At 32.1% G+C, this 24787-nt stretch overlaps 2 protein-coding genes and 1 long non-coding RNA gene across 7 annotated transcripts in view; 1 reads left to right on the forward strand and 2 right to left on the reverse strand.

The window, feature by feature from the left end:
- LOC141458257 (uncharacterized) overlaps positions 1–15157 on the forward strand; it is a 45362-nt gene extending 30205 nt beyond the window's left edge. For all 5 annotated transcript variants that reach the window (XR_012460852.1, XR_012460851.1, XR_012460854.1 and 2 more), the window contains exon 11: positions 13430–15157. This is a non-coding gene — a long non-coding RNA (uncharacterized lncRNA). The remainder of the gene's footprint in view (positions 1–13429) is intronic.
- Positions 3874–8180, reverse strand: LOC141458252 (uncharacterized). The gene is made up of 2 exons (XM_074135990.1): positions 7338–8180; positions 3874–5595 (listed from the first exon to the last, which is right to left on the reverse strand). Exons 1-2 carry the CDS (start codon positions 8016–8018, stop codon positions 5167–5169), a joined length of 1110 nt encoding a protein of 369 aa, XP_073992091.1. The 5' UTR covers positions 8019–8180; the 3' UTR covers positions 3874–5166.
- Positions 14389–24247, reverse strand: LOC141458253 (uncharacterized). Its single transcript, XM_074135991.1, has 4 exons — positions 24091–24247; positions 18345–18538; positions 16091–16328; positions 14389–15417 (listed from the first exon to the last, which is right to left on the reverse strand). The coding sequence occupies exons 1-4, from the start codon at positions 24115–24117 to the stop codon at positions 14815–14817; spliced, it is 1062 nt and encodes a 353-aa protein (XP_073992092.1). The 5' UTR covers positions 24118–24247; the 3' UTR covers positions 14389–14814.
- Between the last annotated feature and the right edge of the window lie 540 nt (positions 24248–24787).

Raw genomic sequence — 24787 nt, forward strand, 5'->3', positions numbered from 1 at the left:
TTCTTTTACCACAGTGTGCATTTATTTATTCACCCGAAACCCATAGATTTTCAGATAGCTACGATTTCCATTGTAAATGCCGATGCTGCTTTATTAGGAATCCTTTATTGACGGCAAACCTCCGTTTGTGGGTTCATCAAGGCACAATTCACTCCATTCTTCGATTTCGACACGTCCTTGAATAAATAAGTAGGGATTATTTTAGGAATAATCTAATAATCTTTTAAGAATAAGTCCGTGTTTTCTTGCTACCAAAGGAAAAAAAAAATCTATCGCTAATAGAATCTCGCTGAAGCTGTTCACTCAGCTTAGATGAGCTAGTTAAACATCAGCTTCCACAGCCCTGTTACACACAATTGGTAGAAGGGATCATTGTGAAACTTACCAGTGCATATAATGTACAGTACAACTTTATGAATTTTCATCTTATATGGACCGAGTGATAGCTGGTAATAGAGAAATTTATTCAATTAACAAGGTCATCTTGTAATGTAATTAGTGTGATGTTAACGGAAAGTAAACGAGATATCGGTATTTGCTTTTTACTTCTAAAGAATCTATTGAAAGCACATCCCAGTAATCTTCTTGTTTTTTTTATAACATTGATCTTATTCTTAGAGCAGATTTTACTTTCTCTTACTGTTCGCAAAGGAAGTATTGCAGTCGTGGCGATCTTTTTATTATAGAATTTTCTATGCGTATATCATGCCAACCGAGTCAAATTAGATCTTTTGCCTTCAACCTGTATAAACATATAAACTTGAACTAATATTTAAAAAGTGTATTGTTTCTTGAGAAGTTAATTGCAAAATAAAATATAACGACGTGTGTTTTTATATCTTTAAAGAAAATTTCCGTTATATCTGTATAAGTTTTGCATTTATTATAACAAAAAAGTAGTATTTTAAGTTCGTTTCTCGTAGATCAAGACACGAGCATATTTTTCTATAGTAAATGGAAGCGTGCCGGACCGCTTTTGCTTGTAGCATGACGACGTGACGCTAGCCTCTGGGCTGAACTGCCGTGACTCCTACCTTTCATTAAATCTGGAACATTGTTCAGACCAGCGGGCACAGACATCATTTTATTTTATATATTTAGGTAGCTTTGTTCTACATTTATAAGAAAATAGTAATAAAATTACTATTTTAATGGAATATTGATGTCATCATAGTATTGTCCTATCAATTTAGGATTGTAGATTTCATTACGGTTTCTTATTTTCTCTCACTTTTTAAGAGGACGTGTTGTAATCATATCAAATTTACGAAATGAACTATTACTGCGATAATGGAGCTGCTTAATTCTCCAAATTTAGCATTAAATAATATGTAAAAATTTATTTTTTACTTTCCCTTAAACCTCAGAAAGATATTGAATCGTCCAGACTTTCGATTTTGGGTTTTTCACCAGAAATATTTGTTCTGAGGTTCACTGAGTCACAAAAGGGTGATTTTACAAATTGAAACGTGCATGTCTTTGTTAATGGTCAGCCTAACTTAAAAAGGAATGTAGCAGAAAGTTCAAAATTGACCACCATGAATCTAAGCAGAAAGTTTTTTGACGAAGTCTGCTAATCCTAAAATGCCGCTTTACGGAATTGATTTTTTTGATTTCGTTTCGAAAATAGTCCCAAAAATTTCGTAAAACAATGCATTTATGTAGATCTTCAACTTTTTATTTGTAAAATTTTCCCAGAAGTGTCCTCAAGATTGTTCTAAAGGAACTTTATTCACTTCGTTGAAAAAATGTTTTGTTTTTTAGCGATTTTTGTTGTTGCTAAGTTTTGAGTCTTTTAAAGTAGAAAGTTTAAAAAAACTTTTATTACGTGAATTGCTGCAAGTCGTGTCAGTTTTTGCACCAGATATATTAACAGATGTGGTTTTAGATATTCACTTATAAATTGGACTTGAAAATTAGAATTTTTATAAATTATTACCATGTCGACACTGCTCTGTTGTTTACTACACTCTAATATCCCCCTTTGTTTTGCTCTCTATTTTGTTTTTCTTTTACCACGTTACTTTATTTCCTATTCATGTTTCAATTTTCTCACATCAATACGTTTTACATCATTGCAATCTCACTTTTAAGGCAATTTCTTTCTCCAAGGTTATCTCTAAATGTAATCTACTTGTTACAAATGGAAGCAAATGTTTCACCCTTGCGTATCAAAGTTTCAAAAGTAGATAAAGCAAGGCGTTGCTTCATTAATACAAATTGATTCTAAACAAAGCAACGGGGAAGATGAGACTATCTGGGGTTGCATCAACTTAGGGGTTTCTATTTTTTTGTTTTTTTAATGGGGACTGGCTTTTATGTACACCCGTGCCGTTATGTATCAATTTCTTCCCCATCTAGCCTCTATATTGCATATATTTTTGCCATCTTTGTTTGAAGAAAGTACCGTATTTGTGCAGATTTACGATTTTTCAGTTTTCAATAGAAGTATCTGTTTAACGAAAATTTCCTGAGAAAGAAAAAGTGGATTTGTGAATTGACAAATTGTTTTGGGTGAATGTCTCCCGTGGTAAAAAGGTTAAATTTGATATTTTCTGATCCAGGATGAGTCAGTGTATTATCAAGATTACAATATTTTTAGAATCGGCATGTTTTAAACTTGGTGAGGATTTTGATCTGGTTAAAATCAATCATTAAAGTGGCATCACTTCGATTTTTTAGTTTATTTGATATTTTCTCGAAAAGTGCTCTTACGATTTTTTTTTTTTTTTTAACTAATCACACAAATAGTTCTGTTACTTTTATTTGAACAATTTGCTGGGTGAATTCGCTTGAAGGCACTTCTCGACGATTTGGTTGGAAGGACATCTTTTTAACATGTCATTACAGTGTAAGGAGGACTTATGAAATAATAATTAAATGTATTATCAAGATTACAAATTTTTTAGAATCGGCTGAAGAGCGTGTCATTTAGCTAATCGATATTTTGTTTCTTTTGAAAATTGAAATTGAAAATAGCCTCATTGAATTAAAAATGTATAATCTAATTAGTACTAATTCTAATTTTAAAGAAAATTTAACTAGATAAATAAAATGTAAGTCCTTTTTGGATTTTTCACAGTTTTTTTTTTTTAGAATAGAATAGAAAATAAATTTATTATTTTGGGACTATTGTCCCCTAAAAAGTAAAAACATACACAGTTTGAGGCTCTATTAGTTTGGAATGTATTTTAAATATTTATAAATAAAAATAAGTATTTACAAAAATAAAAATAAAAATTAATGAAATAAATGAATACAATTATAATTTCGGAGAAAGCTGGTTAGGAAGGAGATAATTGAACAGAAGGAATTTAAAGATGGAAAGGGTAGGAACATGACGGACAGATGAAGGTAAGGAGTTACAAAAAGAGGTAGCGCGTATTAGGAAGGATTTGTCGAAGGATGAAGTACGGTGTGAGGGAATATAGAGATCGGAGGAACGAGATCTAGTATTACGGAAATGGATCGAGGATTTGAAGTTTTTATTGTTTTTATTTTTTAAATCAACTATTATTGTTTTAAATTCCATCTAGGATAGTTGTGTCTTCAATTTTACATGGATTCTTCAATTAGGCATGTTTTGAAGAACTTGGTGAGGATTTTGTTTTAGAGAAAAACGTCTTGGCAATAATAGTAACGATACTTTATCTCCGGGAATAAAGTAACGTTTAATGACTCTATCAATTAATTCCATTTTATTTAATAACAAATTTAGTTCAAAATTGACAAATGATAAATTTCAGAAGAGAGTGGCAAAAACTAATTGCGAAACAATGTTCTGTTCAATGTCTCACCTTTCACGTGATAAGTAATTTACGAATTCGTAGAAGATGTAAAAGGGAGATTTGGAGTTTTTTTTTCTTCCCAAAAATAGCTTTTGAAGTCGTTTAAAGAAACAACTATAGTTGGCTTAAATAGTTGCGTTAAGTTTCGAAGCAAATGATAACTATATTTCCAAGCGAGTAAACAATATTTAAATTTGTTTTATGGTTACCCACAGACTACTGTTACAACTAGTGTTTTGTATTACAATAATAGTATTCCAAACGACTATTTTCTAACGGGTGGTTATTATTATTTTTGTTGCCCTTGTTGTTGAACTGTTCCTACATATTCTATCATTTACGAATATAAAAGGTGATTCTCCACACTTATTTCCAATAGAGTAGACTATATTGCCTAATTTTAATAATAATATTAATAATTCAATTATAAAGTTCTATTCAATTCTTTATAAGAATCTCAAAAAGAATCTGATATCGACATATATTATATATTCATTTATTTAAGGCTATATAAGGTCAGCCTAAGGCTATTTGCTACAACTTATACTGTACATGCTAGCAGATATAAAAAATGTTGCGTACTTTATTTTGGTATATGTTTTCACTTTTTCAAAATTTATAGCCTTAAGCAATTCCTGTTTGTAATAACTACATTTCTCTATTGTATTATAACTTCTCTATTCTTAGTTAAAAGATTAGTGGTTATTGGAATTATTGCGGGCACTGATAGAAGTGGGTTCCAACTTTTCAAATATACCAAAAAAAAGGCAGAAAAATTTCTGTATTTAATGGCCACTACTCTGATAAGTCTAATATTTTGGTGAGTTCGTAAGGAGAATTTTAATTTATTTATTAAAAATGAAAAATCACTCTGGCCTTTAGATACTTCCCGGATGCGCTAATAATTGTATGCATGCGTGGATAGCACAATTCGAAAAAGAAAAATGCACAAAAAGATTAAATTTGTCATTCGGTTAAGTCACAAAAGGAAACCATAGTAACTTTAGGGTCGAGACCGATTCAAGATTCAGTCCGCATTGCCCTTGATGAACATAACAGTCTCAGATTTTTGTAAAGTTCATTCTGAATTGCCCTTAGTTAAAGCACCTTTCAAGCAAAAACATGACCTTATTTTATTTATTTTCAAGATAGATCGTCTTGCTCCTGGTTTATTAATCTGTCCCAAGAGTTCTCTTAATCTAAAGGAATATCTTTCTCCCATAGTTAAGCAGGTATCACTTTTCTGAAGCTATCTATTACATTGGGCTAAACACAGACCAATTATTTTATGTATTACAGCAGTTTCAAAAATTATAAAGATTAAAAAAAAAGTTTTGTTTTTTGAATGCTAACTGCCAAATTGATTTTATTGATTTAGTTAGATCTCTGGTAGTTCAACCATTCCACCACTCTCCCTAGGCTTGCGAACTATAGCACTGGTGTATTTTTTTTTTAATTCTTCTATGTGTTCATTCAATGTGACGCCCTTCGGTGAAAGGTCATCATTAAAATATCTTTCTTTCACCTCGTCCAATACTTCAAGTATTACACTTATTATCCAATCTTGTTTTTCTTTGAAATCACGTAAATATTTATTTCTTGTTCTCGGTTTATCATCCCATAGTAAACCTTTCTTTTCTATAAGTTTTTCGTCTTCTTTTTGTAAAAAAACAATGAAATCATCTATACACTGGATGCATTTAGATACATTATGACTCCCGTAAATTCTGTCCATTTCGTCTATAAGGTGTCTGCATAAATTTACTTGATGTTTTGAGTGTTCTCTGTATTCCACCACGTGGATTTCCTGTAATTTAAATAATTGATTATTGTTATATATATTAGAGCGCTTTTTTAGGCTTTAGAATAAATTATAGGAACCCTAAGATTGGCCTAAACGACAAGCAACCTCCTTAAAGACTTATTAGAATGCATTAAACTTTTTTTCATCATTAATTGCTAATCTACAGTTATGAAATTCAGGCATATCTACATTAGAAATAATTATACTTTTCAGACATTGCTATCCAAAATATTCTAGCACGATATACTTTCAAAAGCGATATAGTAACCTTTTTTGCACAGTAAAGTACCTAATCATTATTATTAAAACAATACAACTCGCTGAATGTGAAAAATGTCATATAAGAATTGATCTTTAACTGAGTTGGAAATAACCAACTTATTTATTTAAATAAAAAATGGATCAGTAATCCAATTTACAAAAAGAACAATAATAATTATAACATTAATAATACAAATAGTTCAAAGAAATTGTTGACGTCTGGCTTTATTTAGAAACTTGTAGATCGGTGCCAAAAAAAATCGTAAGTCAAAATGATTGGCTGTCCGCATCATACGAAAGATAGGGGAGTAAAAAGCGTAATTATGCTTGCAGTACGGTACATTGAACCGTTATTATGATGGAGAGATAGGCGAAAAGAGCGATTCTAAGAATTTCTAGAGAAAGCAATGGAAACTGTATAAATTTACACTAAAGATTATACATAACTGCCTTTTCTCTGATCTGTAGCTCCTCTAGAGGTAGTACGATCAAGAAGTAAAGCTTTGTAAGGACTTTCGTGACTAATACCTGAAGGAAATAAAGTAGCGAATCTAGTTCTGGTATTAAAACCGAAGGAATCGTATGGTACACGTAAGTGCCGAGTACCTCTGAGGGTACTGGGATTAGGGTGTTTGGATCCTAATTTGAGTATACCTCCTTAGTGTAAGTTTAATTCTTCTGTTTGGCTTGAGAGTTATACTCTGTCATCTAAGCAACGTAGTTTCTTAAATCCTTTGGAAATGGGATTTTGAAGGAGGTGCTTGAAACAAAACAGTCGATAAGATTCCGATTGATTGCAGTATGTCACCGGGTTAGAATAGTTTCATGGAAAATAATAAATTATTGTGCCTGTTGCGAAAGTCGACAAATAGGGGTGTTTACTGAAAACCATTTTCACCCAAAATTATGTAGTAAGCCCAAGCTGATATCAGGGGCGTGCGGAGAAACCGTTCATCATACTTGTATGGCTTAGTTGCTACCATTAATTAGAGGGCTTAGTCTCGTTTCTCGCTGCAACATGTTGCTACAGGATCATGTGTGGCCCTGATCTCCAGGTTCATAAACAAAGCAATGTAATGATTAGAGTTCACTTTTCATTTTACTAATGGAATGGTTTTGAAGTATTCCTCCTGCGAGTATATTCACCATCTTCCCTTTAACCAACATGTATTTAGTAGGAACTCAGTTGCAGCGAAAATTCTGTTCTCGACAAGATTGATGCGTGAAAACTGCTATGCTGGGCCTTGTTATATGGTAGGACATTAGGCATGTGTCAACCTATTTTCAGCCAACAGCACACCCGAAGTCAATAGATGCCGCCATCTCTTTTAATTTTATTTTTTTGTACTTTAAAGTAGAGTCGAAATAGTTATTAATTCTTGATGTATTGCTACTACTGTTCCGAGAATCAAGGTAATTAGCTTAATATGTGGATCCTGATGAGGAAGAAGAAAAAAATTTATAATATATATAAAAAGAAATACCAAGAAATCGTGACATGCCCTCTTCAGTCTTCTGTACAAAGATTCGAAAGTCTTAATTTCATCTATCGCCATTTCATCATCTTGGCAAACATTACTAATGTAGGCAATCTTCTGTGTAGCCACCTCCACAAATCCTTCGAAGATATGTTTCATTGATTTTCCCAAATAACGTATACAGTCCATCAGTTTTTGTAAAATGACACATTGTTCGATGATTATTTTCGAAAATCCAGTCAAGTATGTTCTATCCTTTTCAAATATTTCAGCTAACGCATCGCTCAGTTTTTTGTCAGTTTTGCCTGATATCATTTTTAACTCATTTATGTGTGGTACAGAATATTTCCATTCTTCTTTTTTTCTTTTTTTCTTTTCACATTCTTCAAAAGTGCGAACTACTATTGCAGGAAAATTTACATGTTTAAGTTTTCGTAATTTTTTAGTTTCACATTTTTTGTTCGTTTTTATTTCAAATTTTTTATGTCTTGAATTAATGGTGTTATCTGCTTTGTTTTCTGAATAATCAGAATAATTATTTTCCTGGTCTGCTTTAGTTTCAAACTGACGAAGTTTCTTTTTTTGTGAAAGCTTATCTCTGGCTCTCGAAATTTTACTCTTTATTTTAGAGGTGCTCTTTTTGATGCTCTTTGTGGATAGTAGATCCTGATCGGATATTTTTTTCATTTTCTCACCAAATAGGTGTTATTTTCTTTTTCTCAAAAGATTTTTGACTAGTTTAGACTATTCTACTTCTGAATAAAGTATTTTCAAATAATTTTGAACATATTACCATTTAATGCTGCATATGATTTATTTATTTTTTTTTAATCAAACAACTTTCTTGAAATAAAATTCTCAAAGTTCGAATTTTTACTAAAGTGACTTCAATGTACCATAATTTCATTGTGATAAAAGGATTTTAGATGGAAGCTTTAATTCCTGGAATTTCTCCATAAAAATCAGTTTCATAAAAAGGATAAAATCTATGAAAGCGGTATATCCTGAGAAGGCTTCTTTCTATAGGATGCTAACTTGCCAATTCTGTGAAATGGCACATTTGAGTAAAACCTACCGCTTCCTCTGGACTGAAAGAAAACATTCTTGGAAACAAAATTATTCCATTAGAGTTTCAAGTCATCCCTTTATGAAAGGCAGCTTTTAAAAAATTCCTAGTAAAGTGATAGAATTTCAGGAAGTCCAGGATGCCTAATTAGTTTTTGAGATATATGGTTCTTGCTAACCATTCTAAATCATTTTCTAAAACCAACTTATTTGGTTCTCAGAAGGCCCCAAATGGATATTTCCAAGGAAAACTCGAAATTATGAAGTGTCTCCAAGGAATCTATAATTATAAATATTTTAGGCCAAGTGTTGAGGTCAATGCCAACTTGGTAAAAAAAAAAAAAACTGCAGTAAATTCAGGCACTGCAACTCTCATGCATCAAAACATAAACCGCTTACCTAGAATTCCGAACTCCAAATGCATCACGGTACTTTTCTTGAAAGGAGGTGGTGCCATTTTTATAATTTCTAATCGGCTTGCTCGAGAGCAATACTTTCAAACATAACTATAGAGTCGACAATAGAAATATAGTACTGCTGGACCATCAGTGCTGGTCTTGTCAAAGACAAACGACTTTAATTCGTACAACAAGCGTATAAATTTTACAAGTAGCTTGGTTATGATTGTTCAAACAAAAATATCTTCTCACTAAACTAATAGTTTAACTAAGTAACTAGTGTAAAATCAATTGTTATTTGACAGAGTAGTTTATTATGTCTCTTTTCAACAACTCCAAGAATTTTGAACACTTCAACGGACATTTTGCAATATGCATGAACACTAGAACACGTAACATGTATAATAGTTCTATTTATTCTTTCAAATGCAGTTTTGTGAGGTAATTCTTGGTAAATTAAGTGAATACTAATAGAGAAAAAATTGTACATGTGTTGGAGACACAATTTCAATTTTGCAATCTTATATCAATATGGAATTTAGAAGTGTCACATAAAAGGAAGGGATATACTGCTGAATGGTTAGCATACTGATTCTCACTCGGAGATCCGGGTTCAGTCTAGCTGCTGGCCCTTAGACTAGAAATTTCTTACAGCACACTGTCCGTTGATGGACTTACCTGTTACAAGACAAAACTAACCGGAGACCATCAGTTCATTGAAAAAAGATCTGGGCGGTAATAACCTCAGATGTTGTTGCGCCTTAAGTAATAACAAATTTAAGGTGGACACGGAACAAACCAAAATTTCTTATTCTAATCGCATACCTCACTCGTCATCTGTTGCAAATGTGGTATGGGTGTTTCATCTCGATCTGGCAAACAAAAAGATTTCTCGTAGGAAAATGGAGGGGTATCTTCCTAATGCAGAAAGTCCAGTAAGTAATCGGATTTCAGACCCCATCGATTGCCTGTAATTCGAGAAAGGCACCCAAGCTGACCCAATTCTAAAATAAACGATTAGTTTTGAAATCAATAAATATAAGTCATAAATTTTAATAAATTTGCATTAAATGTTCGAAAAAATATTATTAAAATTATAAATTTCTGCACACTTTCTACAATCTTATTTGTTTATGTATATATATAGAAGTTATTGTAGTTCTTTTTTTTATTAAGTGGCTAGAACATAACTTGAGTTTCACTGAAAGTGTGTTCATTTAACAGGTGCCGTTTCTTTACCGTGATTTATGAGTATGAATAGATAAATTTCTTTATGTTGACTTGTTACTTTATCAGACTACTTAAATGCCGTATCAATTTATTTATTATTTGATCTATTTTAAGGCTTGTTATATTTATCAAATCAAAATCTATTTCAAAATTGATAAATTTAGTACATCAGCTTTATCAAATTCAATTAGATCTATCAGAAGGTAGAAAACAAAAATTATAATTAATTAGAATAATCTATGAAACTATGCTAAGGAAATTCTTTTAATATACTTTCTATAATGTTGTTAATGTCATTAAGGAAACCTGTTGTAATATTGTTAATTTTTTAATTAGAATGACAAATTAACCAATCAAGATTTAATTAGAGTACCAAATTCAGATTTATTATTTACAAAATTTCTATTACTTAACCGATTGTTCATATTATTTTCTCGCTGACTTCATTACTTATTTGCATTTTCCGATTTTCATAAGTTAAGGTTTCAGTTCTCCAATTAAGAGCTTCAGTATCTTTTGTTTTATACCAGTCGTTCGAAGTACCTTAGAATTTGTCTAGGCATTTTCTTTTTTAAACTTCTTTTAAATGGAAAAAAATCTTGACACCAATATGAAATTAAAATTAAAAAAAGTTAACAGAATTCTCTAAATAATCAATCACTATCTAATAAGATAATAGAATCACAATGTTAATGTAAAAAAGCAAATTAAATGTTAACTCACATATAATTTGATGTTATACTATAGTCATCCATATTGGTTACTTAAAATTTCTTATGGATGGATTTGTAACAGTTATGTAAGTTAGAATATTAATTAATTAAGAATTTAAATTTCCTTTTTTATTTTTTAAGCGGCAATTAAAAAGACGTACGTTCACCATGTGTTTTTTGTTTTGTTTCTAAACTGCTACAAATTTGAATCTAGCCGTAAATCAAGAGTAGGATTAATAATTTTTTGTAATTTCTCTGAGTCTTAAGCTCTAGCAAGTGAGCTCAAACGGTCATTAAAGAACTAAAGTAAAAAGTAGTTATAGATTAACTAAATGTAATGAAATTTGGCTCAGAATTCATTTATTTTACATCATAATACTCCGTAGTACATTTATTTATTTTTTCTGTTATAACGAGAAAAAAATGTCAGGTTTCGTCCCTGAATGTACTCGAGTGCCACTCTTTTTCTTATTATTTTCCTTTATAATTTTAATGGCAGCCAGTTTCAACAGTTCATTATCCGGTGATGGACAGTGTTGTCCGTAACGAGAGAACACTGGCCAGAGGCCAGAAGTAAACTGAAGAAAGCTCCGGACGCCAAGGACCTCAAATGATGCGCCTTTAAAAAAAAAAAGAAACGAAAAAAACAACCTATTTCTTGTAAAAACTAAAAATCACAAATCCCAGCTAAAAAATAAGTCCGTTACTTTACCATTTTTTAATTAGTAATAATTGGCATCCTCGTGATTGAGGAGATTGGTTTAGCCACTTCTTCAGGGTTCTAGAATCACTTACGCACATTACATATGTCTAGATATTCTCCTAAAACCGTCACGTATGGGAGTTAGTTAAGATCTTTTAAAGATCGGTGTATTTAGCCCTCTAACCACTTCTTGTAAGCCTTCTATTAGATTTCAATTAACCAAACAAAATATTTTTAAAAAATTATAATAAAAGAACCAACAACTTGTATCCGTTTTGGGTTTTAACAGCGGGACTTTCCATACATCTAAAGACATGTATCAAGAAAGTGCAATTTCATGACCTACTGTGTTGCGTTGTTTATAGTGCAGCAATAATGTTCCATGTTGCACATGAAGAGTACACTAAGTGTCATCATTTTAGAAAGTTGTTTGCGTTAAATTATTATAATATCTTTTTATAAAAAGAAATTTTACTTTCTGTAACTTCATAATTATTTAAATAGGTAAAGTTTAGAAACAATTACTGACAAGTTTTCAACAAAATTTGCCCACACATGGGCAGTTTTCATTATCCTAAGACTGGCGCAGTGCTAGAAACCGCAAAGTGCAATGTTCATACTAAAGTGAAACAGATAAAGAACATTTATGTGATATCAACCTCATAAATCAAACAGATGTACTACAAATTTTCTGTTTTCTTAAAAATTGGCCCCACATTCTTGATCGGGACTGTCCCAATATGGTTCTCCTGCTTAGCTTTTATGAACAAACTTGACTAAGCAAAACTTTTGCAATATTTTCCTGCGCCACGTACTGTTTCAATTATATCCCTTTTCCTTATGACTTATGCGACTTCCAAACAAATTGGTACCGACATATTTAATAGTACTATGACTAACTGAAATAAGTTAAGAATAGAAACATAAGTAAGTTCCTTTTATTGTAATTCCATATTTTAATGTTTATGGTTTACATTATGTTTAAATATTATTCTAAGTTTTTGTACAAAAAATATTTTTCTTCAAAACTAACTTATGGTAAGGAAACCAGGAAAATCTGAAGTTAACATAAATTTGAATAATTTTTCTTCATTTTTAACGTCTACATTGTCAAAAATCCTCACATGTATTCTAGCAAAAGTTAGTAAGTCCACAGAATTAAATAAAAATTTAGGGTTTATATATTATCATGAAAGTATTCATTTTAAACAATGCGTTTCTTAATTGTTTCGTACTTTATGATTGGGTAATTATACTTCTTACTCAAATATTTTTACTTAATATCACTTCAATTGTCTAGTGATTCTTGTATATTATGTTATATTATATTATACAATAGTGTATAAATATGTCTTTTTATTTTTAGATAAATAAAAATTCTCTATCTAAAGAGATTTTGTCGAAATAATTGGATTTGAAATCTCATTTCTTAATTTCGGCCTCATTCCACACTTAAATTAAGTTTAGTGCCTTGCTTGTCCACTAGACTGCACTTGTGTTTTCATCTTTCTGGATTGCAACCTTTTGGTACTATCGATTCACGAATTGATAAGTCTACTTGAACAGGTTACAATTAAAACATTTGATTGAAACTACTTAAAGGAAATTCAACGTTAACTTCAGATTTAGGAGTGTATTACTAACTATGAAATATTAGTAAGAATAACCTTAAGTTCTCAGAGTTTAATGAAAATTATTGACCAGAAGTGTGAATCTTAAATACTGTCTCTTTTTGAATACCAATATCGTCTATCCAGTTCAAGACCTGTTTTATTTGGAATGATGTTCATGAATATTACTTTATAGAAAGGTTCCCAGTTCGTCTCAATCTCAAAAGTTCTATTATAGTTAACTAATATTTATAAATATAAGAAGTTAAAATCCTGACAATTTTAAAGAAAATCATGTGAGTGTTCATTTCCTGAAATCTTAGCATTTTGATTCCCATTTAATTTTTGAAAATTTTTTAAGATTAGTTTTTCGTTTTAGTTGCCACAACAAATTACTGGTGAAGCAAGAAGATTGCGCAAAAGTTAGTCTCAAATTTCTTGGAGTACCCAGTTATAATTATTGTACAACCAATGCAGGTACAGTAGTATATTTATTTTTGTTCTAAGATTTTTTTTTATTAGTGTATGAAAAAATTAAAATATGAGGCTAGCTGTTATCTCTGAAATATATTACAAAGAGAAGAACTTTAAATCTGATTCTTGAACTTGAAGTGATTAATCTTAAGAACATCACTTCTTACTCGAGACGAAACATCTGAATAGTTATTTAGCTACTGTGAATTGAACTAGAAATATGAAGTTGTCCGACAATTCATAGTGTCAATCATCAGTGTCATCATATCTGAATGCAGTTGCATTTCTCATAACCCTATAACTTTCTTCCCGCTACTCAGAATGTATGACCCGGTATAGCACGGCTAGAAACATCTGAATAGTTATTTAGCTGCTGTGAATTGAATAGAAATATGAAGGTGTCAGACAATTCATAGTGTCAATCATCAGTGTCATCATGTCTGAATGCAGTTGCATTTCTCATAACCCTATAACTTTCTTCCCGCTACTCAGAATGTATGACCCGGTATAGGACGGCTAGTTTGCTGCGAGAATGTGTCCGTGACTACGTTGCCGAATTTCCTGTATCTACCTCATCCGCCTTCATTCAGGTATGAAGAATGCTTAAAAGTATTGCAAAACATTTAAATAATGTAAACCATATACCAGCCTTCTTGCATTCTTTTTTCTCTGGCTTCCCCTTGCTTATAGAATGCTTAAATGGCTGTTCACGAAATTACGGTGATTTTTCTTGTCGGACTCAATGGAATTTCGAGAACATGCATACATCTTACCCCAGTACCCAGTTCTGACAACTAAAATTTTACAGCCGAGTAGGGTATGGTACTTATAATTTTGTTGACTAGGTGCTTAAGTAGAAACAAATTTTAGCGGCTTGCCTTGCCAATTTATTTTTAGCCAACGTCTTCTTCTTTACTTTTTGTTTAACACTAGACCAATATACTCTCAGAATAATATTTTTTTCTTTTCTTACACTTATTATTTACAATTCCAACTATACAAACATTCAAAATTATTTTATGGCCTTTTAATAGGCGGCCATCTGTCGCACTGACTTTTTACAGCTGAATTATTTAAACAATAAATATTTAATTTTCTTTGATTATTTACAATCTCATATATGCATTACAGATATTCACCAAGCTAAATCTATATTCTTCAAAAGTTATTGGTTTTAAAGTCAGCTGCAAAATTTGAATTGCTTTTAGTTATTATTGAGATGCTTATGATTATTTATCTGAAGAGATATCCAAAATCTCTTCCAGGCTATTTTTTTTATAAAAAAATAATTTAATAAGTGGAGGAAGAGAAGGAAATGTCATGGGTGAAGCCAGTGCTGCCCTGAGGTAGAGCATAGTCTTTGGCTAACTGGTCTAAGATACTGCCGCCAGTTTGAGCTCTAGATTTGGGTGGAAGATGTACTGGGCTTGGTGAACGAGCTGATGCTAAGTAAACTGGTGGTTCAGCATAGGTAGGAGTAGGTTGTCGTTGTGGTTGCGGTAGTATGGGAGCTGGTGGTGGAGGAGGTGCAACTTGTTTTTGTTCCTCATAGACTGGAGCCGGAGCGAACACCGGAGCTGCACCGGTCACTTGCGCTCTAGGCGGAAGTGCGGCACCAGAAGTAGATAAGGATCTGGTAGGAGCGGAAAAGTATTGTGGTTTTGGTTTAGGTGCTGGCGGGCGATAGGCTGGTACTGGAGCTGGAGCGAACTGAGTTCGAGTAGCGGCGGGTCTTGGTAACTGCTTTGGAGCTGGTCGTGGTACTGGTTCCAGGAAGTCTTGAAAGTATTCTTCTTGCGGCACAGTTTGGATTGGTCTGGGAGCTGGTCTAGGAGCTGGCCGGGGAGCAGGTCTTGGAGCGGGCTCTGGCTCGTAGTACCCATCATTTTCGACCTGGTAAGTTAACAAATTTTGTTTCATTTTCCTATTGAATTTCAGTTTCCTAATTAGAGAATAAAAAAATGTTTAATATGGGTTGATACCGATATAGTGTACTTGTGTGTGTGTGTTTGCACTAAAACTCTAAAAGCAAAAGATATAGTTAAAATGGTATATTTAATTTAGGAGACCCCCAAGGTACAAAAGATTTTGCCCAAAACGGGAGTACCAAGTAACCGAAAAGATTTTTTAAAGAAAGATGGTGAAGAAAGATATTGAAATAAAAATCTTTAGTTTTCAATTACAAGCCCTAATTTCTATACTACAGAAACAGTAATGTAACAAGAATAAGAGCTGTAAGTACAGCCTCTGAACTTAAAGAGCACAATTCAAAATTATGTCAAAAGTTGCATTTATATGCATAGCATAATAGTTAGCTAATGGATAAAAGTGCAGTTGGTGGTTATGTGAAAGTTCAGCGAAAATTGGTGGGGACAGTGTTTGAGAAAATACTTAAGTCTTGAAAAGCGGCAAAGAAGCACTTTGCCTTAAACCGTGAAGCATTTTAGAACAAAGAGGTGTACAAAGTTCGACTTTTACTTATATACGTATAAGTGAGAAAAAGTGGTGCGTACAATTATAAATCAAAGGAGTACAAGATCTCTTGGTATATATGCTGTCAACTTACTATGTTTCCATTCTTATCAGTAGTTTCATCAACCAGTGTTGGCGGGGCCACTGTGATACCTTCACCAGCTGGCATGAATCCATAACGGTTGGCACCGTATTCCACAACACGCACCTTGCCAACATCGTCCACGTAACCATACTTACCCATTACTTCACCTGTTGTTAGTTTTGTTTCAATTTTGAAACTTCCATCTGCACCTTCGTAACCGTATGTGTAAGAACCATCCTCATTGTGCCTGAAATATATAAAATTACGCTTTTTTATTTTATAAAAAAGTACAAACATTTCATGCTTAAATTTTTACTTTTCCAAAGTATGACTTTGGTTACAAATTTACTTGGAATTGATATTGCGGTAATCCTAGAACCGCACAATCTTTGTTGCTCTTTATAAGGCAATTGGTCACTCTTTTCCCAGCACTTCTTAAATGAATTTCCCGGAAAAGTATTATAAATAACATAATAAATCATCAGTGATTAAAACTTGCACTATTGTTTTAGGGGTAATCTATCAGCAAGGAGTGTCATTGAATCATGTTAAGAGATACATGGGGATCACCCGGAGTGTCAGATAATTGTTAGTATTAATATTTTTATTATAAAAGTAAATATTGTCGTTGAAAATGAAAGATTTATTGGAATTGTATGACATCGAGCTGATTCAGTTTTTAAAAATCATCAAAAAGGCGCCTTCTTAGTTTTTTTTCACAAAACTTGGTGAATTCCTAAAAGTTGATGTTATTTCACTTCGATTTTTTTTTTAAATTATGTACATAAATAGTGGTTATTGGCTAATTAGTATGTCAGTAATTAATCAATCTCAAAATGATTGAAAGATGAAAGTTTAGACGGAAAAATGTTAAAAGAATTTTTTGCTACCAATCCTACGATCAAATGCAGCTACATTATCCTTTAATAACAAAACAGAATGTTTAAAAACAGTAAAATTTAATTACATTCAGTGCTATAAAATAAATTACAATATGACATGCAAAGAAAATACGAAACTTATTTGTTTTTTACAATGATTAACCAAGCGGAAATTATATTTGAAGTACAGAAAACAAGTGTAGCGATCTCATTAAAAAAAGAACTAATAAGAAAGAAATAGATAATTCTGTACGGAAATTAGACGCAGAGATGATATAATAATTGAACATAATCCAAAATATGGAGTATGTTATTTTGTATTATTGCATTTTGTATGCAGAAATCAAAATAATAAGACGACTAGTGAAACTACAAATAAGTCTTAGGACATGAATCTTTAAAGTGATTACATAGATACTTAAGGTGGAAATTCTTTGCAATCTTGGAAATAATTGTGAGTATACAAGCGGGTTATGCGCGATTAGCTTTGACTTTGAAATCGATAACTTGGAAAACTATTTGCAGTGTTACAAAGGTAGTTTTATTTGATAGTAGCTACCAACATTTTTTTCTGTTTCTTTTCCTTAAATTAACAATACAATTGAATTCATTGTAACAGTAATCTGATGTGGACACCTTTCTTTTTCTGCCATAATTGTAATACAATTAGCATTTAAAATTGAATTTGCTAAGCGTTCTGTTCTCCTTTGGACTAAATAAAACCAGTTGAATTTAAATAATGATTCAAAATTTAATAAGTAGTATGACAATCCAAGAGGGTAGCGTGTTTGAGACACCTGAGTTTAGCCATTCAGGTTCTCTATTCTGTTCGATAAATGCAGTCAACGGCCCTGAGAGTGTAGACTCAGCTTGAAATAACTTCCTTAAATTTTTGTATTAAAAGAAAAAGTTCTCTTTTTGCTCGCTTTATTTGCAGCATTATCTATTTTGTGAAAATTTTTATTCCGACCTATCCGTAAATATTTCAACTCCTCCGTACGTTCCCGCTTTACGCTCACTCGTCCTCCTGTCCTCGCTGCTTCCTTCAAGAACTTCGTTCAGACATCCGTCCGTCACATCATGATCCTTAACTCTTTCTTCTTCGTATCCGCTTTTTTAACATGTTTTCCAACAGCAAACTAGATTAAAAATTGTTGTTCTCCTTTTATATGTATTGTATCGTAAAAATATAAAATCTACTCTGTTAAACTGCAATTTAGATGACTGATATTGATCAAAATAGTTTTCTCAGATCTCTTAATGGCGGCACCTAAAATATAATTAACAAGAAAATTCTGACCACATGCAATAAAATAATTCCTCATTAAATTTTTCACAATGTTGAAGTTTTTACTAGAACGATAAAAAATTCCCTGACTAACCTGTTGATCTGTTTGAGAATTGGCACAGGCGTAGCTCTGGGAGTGTTACTGGCTGTTGCTGACGGCCTGGTGTAAGAAGTCCTTGGTGCAGGTCTGGCTACAGGCTCTTCATATTCGTATCGATCTTCTTCTACGTAGTTGTGATGACGTTGGCCGAATGTAACTGCCGCCAATAACAGGACCGTCAGCAACACCTGGCGGCAAATTATAAAACAGGTTTAGTGTATCCTTTCACCTACAGATAGAGTTTAAATGCTTTGTACAATCTCGATATTGTAACAATAGATAGCGTTCATGTGAAACTTTGAAAATCAAACTAATATAAGTATGTATTCCATTATATTGTAAAAAAAAAAAAATAAATGGCTAGCCTAGCCTACAGGATAGGTTTCCTATGTCTAAAAGTACCTCGCACTCATTTACTGTATTGTGACCAAGCAGATCGCTATTTTAGTGAAAGTATGAGGTTCGGGCTATGAAAATTTGCACAAAAGGGCCCACAAAAAATATTGACCTCTAGGACATTCCGAAATACGTCAGCTATTGGATTGGGGATAAGTTTAAACCATTTCTGTCAGTCACTAGGTTTCCCAAGCGAACTTTACGCTCTCCTTGCATCATGACACTAGCATCTCATAAACACCTTCTTCTTCAGCTAGGCTTTTTCATTCTGAGGTCAAGGGTCTACTGGAAAGCAATTGAACAAATGGTCGATATCTGGTAATTGACAGACATCTAACCATCACAAACTTATATAAAAAGAAATTTTTTCTACTCACAGAGAGACATTAGATTGGACAGTTTACTTCTCTTTGGGCGTTGCCCAGATTTTTTGGTCGTGCCAACTAGTTGGCTAAGTGAACACTGCTTATAAGCTGTGATAAATAAGTAATTATAAGAGGCGGTTTTGTAAAGGTTAAACTACTATGCTTTTTTTAATGGTAGAAGCCCGACTTAATTTGTCCTTCATACAGTTGACTTTACCAATTCACAAGGTTCTAAGCAGGAACCAAGGAAGAGTTGTTAAAGCTTATTGCACCGCTTCAATATTATTTAAAAGCAAACTCGCGATGCAGCTGCCTCAGTAATTGTGAAAAAGCAGCTGGACTCCTTTTCTTTCTTAGTCCTCTTCTTGATGCGTTAAAGGTATGAATGTTACAAGTCCAGGGTATTCCATTTTTCCCATCTCAACTTAAATGAGATTTTTTGAAAGACTTAGTTTTCTAAAACTTTTCAAGATAAAAAAAGGGTACTTCTAACTTAATTTAATATTTTTATATTTTTAAATAGGTAGCAATTTCTCTAAAATTTATAATCTGCATTTGCTGTGATTTAGAATGTGCAATGCAAGAATTACAAGCGTACTGAAAGTGTAATCTTTATTACTTCAAATATGCTTCTCTTTTTAAGAGAAAACAGCGTTTTTCTCATCTATCTGTCGATAAGATTATTGCATCCATGATTCCTTCTAAATAAATCCACTCATCTATATAAAACAAATATGTATAAAGAATTTTCATTTTTATAAAAGTGTTTTTTCTTCACGGAGGAAATCACGAAAAAAAAGAGGAAAAATAGAATTTTTCCAAATCTTTTAGAAAAATGTAACATTTAAGTAAATGAAGACAAAAAAAATGTGGCATTACAGGGTTGCGCTTATATCCAAGATAGATGATGAATACCTTGGCAATCTTAATAATCCGGTTTTATTAATAGCGCCGTTGAGAAGTCCTTGCCGGTCAGGGGAAATGATAACGAGTGTTTGGACAGAGAAGGGCGGGAGGCTGGAGAGCACAGAGAAAACTAGTTCGCCTCGACGACAAGGAGGTTCAAGGTTAAGTAACAGTAACTGGCCGGCAGTAGGAAACCGAAGTACAAATAGCGCGACACGCCCGCTTAATGAAATTCAATTTTTATGGGGTGTTTTTGTTACTATACAACATACAACGATACATAATTTTCAAATGTTAATAAATATTTTTCTAATGTTATTATCCATTGCCCTACTTCATACTGGCCAACCGCATAGTTAAGACATGCTTCCTCATAACTCCGAACACCAAATGAATTTTGATTAAGTTTAATGATTACAGAATCAATTGAAATGCTAAAAAAAAAATCGAAGTTCATTTTTATCAATTCCTGCTTTGTTTATATTCAATCTCTCGTTCGAGTGTGCCTTCAATCTGGACATATTGATATTCGTATTAAAGATATCCGGTTTGAAAGCAGAGGCGGAAAGCCGAAACCGCTCATCTCCTATAATTTGGACCATGTTATTCCGCTCAAATGATACCAATTCAGCCGCATTAGCTACGAGCCTAAGTTTTAAAATGAATCAAGCGATATATAGAAAGAAATGAAACTGGTGTGGGAACAAAAATCAGGAATAACATAGATGTGTCTCTGCAATGCAGAAGTTACCTAGGTTGAGATTCTTGTCTCAAGCGGTTAATATAACTAAATATGTTTGTTACAGATGGAGAGTGATGCAATATAGTATGTACTGGATAGTGGTACAGGAGAGCTCGAAAAGTACAGAGAATTTAAGGAAAGCAAAATAATAAAGAAGGTTTATGACATGATGTGCAAGAGAGAAATGTGAATGACCACGATGAGTGAAGAACTGCTGCGATTGTATGGTGAGTCCGATTTGATAACAGGATCCTTCTGAAAAGATCCAAAGGGGAATTATCTATGTTTTTCGAGGAGCTATCTAGAAACAAAACTGAGGCTGAACGATGGAATGAATAGCTTGTGAAACATTCCAGTAAGATTTTTTTTAAATAAAAGCCATTAATTTTATTATAGTACATATACGTTGATAGGAACGTAAACGTCTTTTGAAAAAACTCAAAAGTCTCATATCAGTTCGTAAAGAAAAGGTATATATGTAAAAAAAAAAAAATTGCAGTTAATCCTTTAATAATTAGTTTGTTTAAACTGGATTTCTATGTTCCAAAAAGGGTGTAAAAGAACAAAAAAGTGTGATGCCCTCAACAAGAATTCCATGGTCACCAACGGGGTAGCAGAATTATAGAAATTCTTGAGATTTCATCGATCTTTGACATTTATTAAGGAATTTAAAAGGATCATCTTACAAAACAAAAGAAATCAAGCAAAAATATTCAATAATTGATATAAAATTGACGAGTCTTGCAAAGATAAAAAATTATGGGCTCAACTATTTTATTTCTTTCATTGAAAGAAACAGGTGTTATAAGCAAAAACCAGTTTCGTTTATATCATTTATACTTGACATTTGAAATAAACACAGTCTAATAAAAATCTATGCTACATACGATTGAAATTTATTTAATTAAACATTGTTGAGGCAATTTGAGCTCAAATAATTAAATTTAAACTAAGTTTTACTATATGTAAAACTCAATCGGAATCAAAATCAATCGGAATAAATTAAACTAAAAAGACCTAATTTTTATTAGAGTCGTTAGATTTTAGCAAAAACCAGAAATGTAAAGGAATTTTTTGTTTCAGTTAGTTATAGTAATTTGTAATAGCCGAATATATGTAATAATGAATACTTTAACATGCGGTAATGATTAAAATAATAACATTTACTAACGCCCCTTTCACATGGCCCAGCTAGCTCTACCTTGACTTGGTCCTCGCTTTCCACATTCCCTGGCAACCAGTGTTCGTTGCACGTGCTTCCGAGTAACGAGCAGAGCTGCTATTATTATCATTACTAAGTTAGTCTTCAAATTGTTCATAACTTTGATTATGATTTCTTTATTACTGTAATCATTTGACCTTAAACGTATTTGCAATAGACATGCACTTAAAGGTTACCATGCACAGAATGGATTTAGATTGCGGAAGAATCACAAAATATTAATTAGGATAAAATTTCAAGCTTTAAATATAAACACATTTGAGAGAATGCATTTGCTAAATTCGAAAGTTAAAATGGTATATATATATATATATAAGTGTAATACTGTTTAAAAAACAAAAACACCAACATCCCATGGAGGCATGATGACCTTATCACCTTCTCTACGATTTGGATTGAGTTAAATGCTGCTCTAACAACAGTTTGTTAATACCAAAAGAGAATGGCCTATAAAAGCAATGAATGTGTCTGTTTTCGTTACAACATGCTCAGTTTTATCGGTATGTAAGTATAATTCCATATCATTAACTGGATGTAAGTAGTAAAATAATGAACTTCGCAACTGTTTTATTTAAACAGAAACAAATCAAACAAACAAAAAATAGCATTAAATTAAAGTGAATAAAAGAAATTATCTTATATTTTAGGCAATAATTTCATAAAATACGTCTGATTTGGTTCGCTTTAAAATCCAGAGAATTTGTAGATTACATGAAATTGCTTCCAATCGATCTAACTGCCCTTTCGCGTTGGAACTTGAAATAACAGGAGCTGATTGACTTAGAGTTCTTTCATATGATGCGAATCTTTTGCAACCTTTATGATAAAAAGGTCATTAATGTACAGGGAGTTATTGAAGCTTTCTTTTTAAAACAATTTTAAAATCTCAAAAAACTGAAAGAAAACTTTAAAAATTAGTAAAATGCACTTCCACATATCGAATTTTGACTATCATTTACTTTCAAGAAAAATTTTGGTATACAACATATAGTAAAACAAGAACAAAAATAGTAGTTCAGACGAAAAAATTATCAGATATTGTTGCAGCTCTTTTAAATATTTAAACCTAAAACTTAACTTTGTAAAAGAATTAACATTAAGTTTGAAAATTTAAGCATAATTATAAATCTATTAATTTTTAAATTGTACAAAATTAATGTTAGTTAATTAATTAATGTTCTGAACGAACTAATTTTGTTTTTTAGTTTCAAGTCTTGTGCGAAACCTAAACGAACTACAAGTTTGGACTTACTGGTTTTTGATTGCGCGTAACATGCTGAACTACAGAACAAGATATTTTAGTCCACAATTGTCAGATTCAGGATACTAAAAAAGGTATTTCTATGTAGATGAAATAATATTAAGGAAAGTAAAAGTTAGTGCCCTTTAAAAGAACAGCCTTAGTAGCTAGTTTATCAATACCAATAACCATAGCTTTTGAAAATTCTTGAAGTCCTTATGTCGTTGATATAATTTGCCTTCTTGTTCAATACCCATTACACCCAGAAGATTTTTAGAGTACAATTAAGAATTAAGAAACTGTTGAGGCTGAATCCTTAAAGTCTGAACTAACATTTGCTTCATTCCATATTATCGACTGTGTAGCAATAAGAGAGGATGGATCGAATAATTCGACATGCCTCCATTGTTTTTGATTTATTGTATAAGAATATGTAGGGTCAGTTTAGCTCATTAGTTGTGTGACTTAATGCTATTAAAAGGGACAGTAAATAATTGAAGATTTTTCGAATTAATTAAAAAATTGACAGTTTTCTTCTTTTTTTTTCTCATTGCTCTATTTGATGTATTTCAACCGATGTACTATAAAGTTGTAGTCACTTTTAGTACTCCCAAAACTTTACACCCAGCTTAGTTCCTCTATGTTTGAAGTTACTTACTTCGTTTTCATATGTATCTTATTTAAATCATTATTCTTTCATCCCATTGCCAGTATAATTACTTTTCCATGTGGGGCTAAATTCATATTAGAAATCCTTTCATATTAGAAGTTTAATTTACCAATTATTTAGAGATGATAACGGCATTGATAACAGGGTTAACCTCATCTGCAAAAATAGAGATATTTTAAACTGATAACTAAAAACTTACCCTAAATGGGATATTCCTGATCGCCATAGTGGAGTAGGACTGGACCGAATTCAGATAGTTCCCCAGTTCATATATAGTACAACTCCCTCTTTACTCCCACCTTCAATCAGTTCGGTAGTACTTACCGGCAAAGAACCTTCCTTATACATACTCTCTCCGAATTAATGTTATCCTTTTTATTAATTTAATGTTAATTTTTTTTAAGTAACATAATTGAAAATTCATTCATATTTTTCTGAAGGTAAAACTTCAATTTTTTTTGTTAATTTATATTTGAAAGTTGAAAGGAATAAACTTATTGCTGATCATTCTAGAAGAAGATATTACTTAGTATTTTGTTAGGACAGACTGAAACTTTTGATATACCCTCATTATAATATTGCCATCAATATTATTGTTTTCCCCTAATTGTTTTCGCTAGAAGGTAATGGAATGAGGTTTTTTGACATCCCTGCAGGCATCTCACCCTATGAGTTACTCTTGCAACAGTGCGACAATAGTCCTAATTGGATTTCTGTGAACTTAGCATTTAAACCATTCCCAGTACCCTCACATCTTTAAAATGTCTGCTTCGTAATGTTTAGTCTGGGTTACTGTTAATTTGTTTATAGGAATTGATTTCATTCTTTAATTGAGGGTTTTCTCGAAAATTACATAGGCTCAAATTTCAACGAATCGCCTGCAATGCGAATATTAG

Source organism: Rhodnius prolixus, unplaced genomic scaffold (assembly GCF_049639745.1).
Source record: "Rhodnius prolixus isolate KJV_2025 unplaced genomic scaffold, Rpr scaffold_5, whole genome shotgun sequence".
NCBI classification, from domain to species: Eukaryota; Metazoa; Arthropoda; class Insecta; order Hemiptera; family Reduviidae; genus Rhodnius; species Rhodnius prolixus.

What these genes read in the sequence shown, in the direction of transcription:
- LOC141458252 (XM_074135990.1), bottom strand. Translation starts at nt 8,018, where the DNA reads ATGAAAAAAATATCCGATCAGGATCTACTATCCACAAAGAGCATCAAA. An exon ending in GGGCATGTCACGATTTCTTG is followed by an intron (nt 5,596 to 7,337) that starts GTATTTCTTTTT and finishes TTTAAATTACAG; the next exon opens with GAAATCCACGTGGTGGAATA.
- LOC141458253 (XM_074135991.1), bottom strand. Translation starts at nt 24,117, where the DNA reads ATGGCGATCAGGAATATCCCATTTAGG. An exon ending in ATTCTCAAACAGATCAACAG is followed by an intron (nt 16,329 to 18,344) that starts GTTAGTCAGGGA and finishes TATATATTTCAG; the next exon opens with GCACAATGAGGATGGTTCTT. An exon ending in CTGATAAGAATGGAAACATA is followed by an intron (nt 15,418 to 16,090) that starts GTAAGTTGACAG and finishes TTAACTTACCAG; the next exon opens with GTCGAAAATGATGGGTACTA.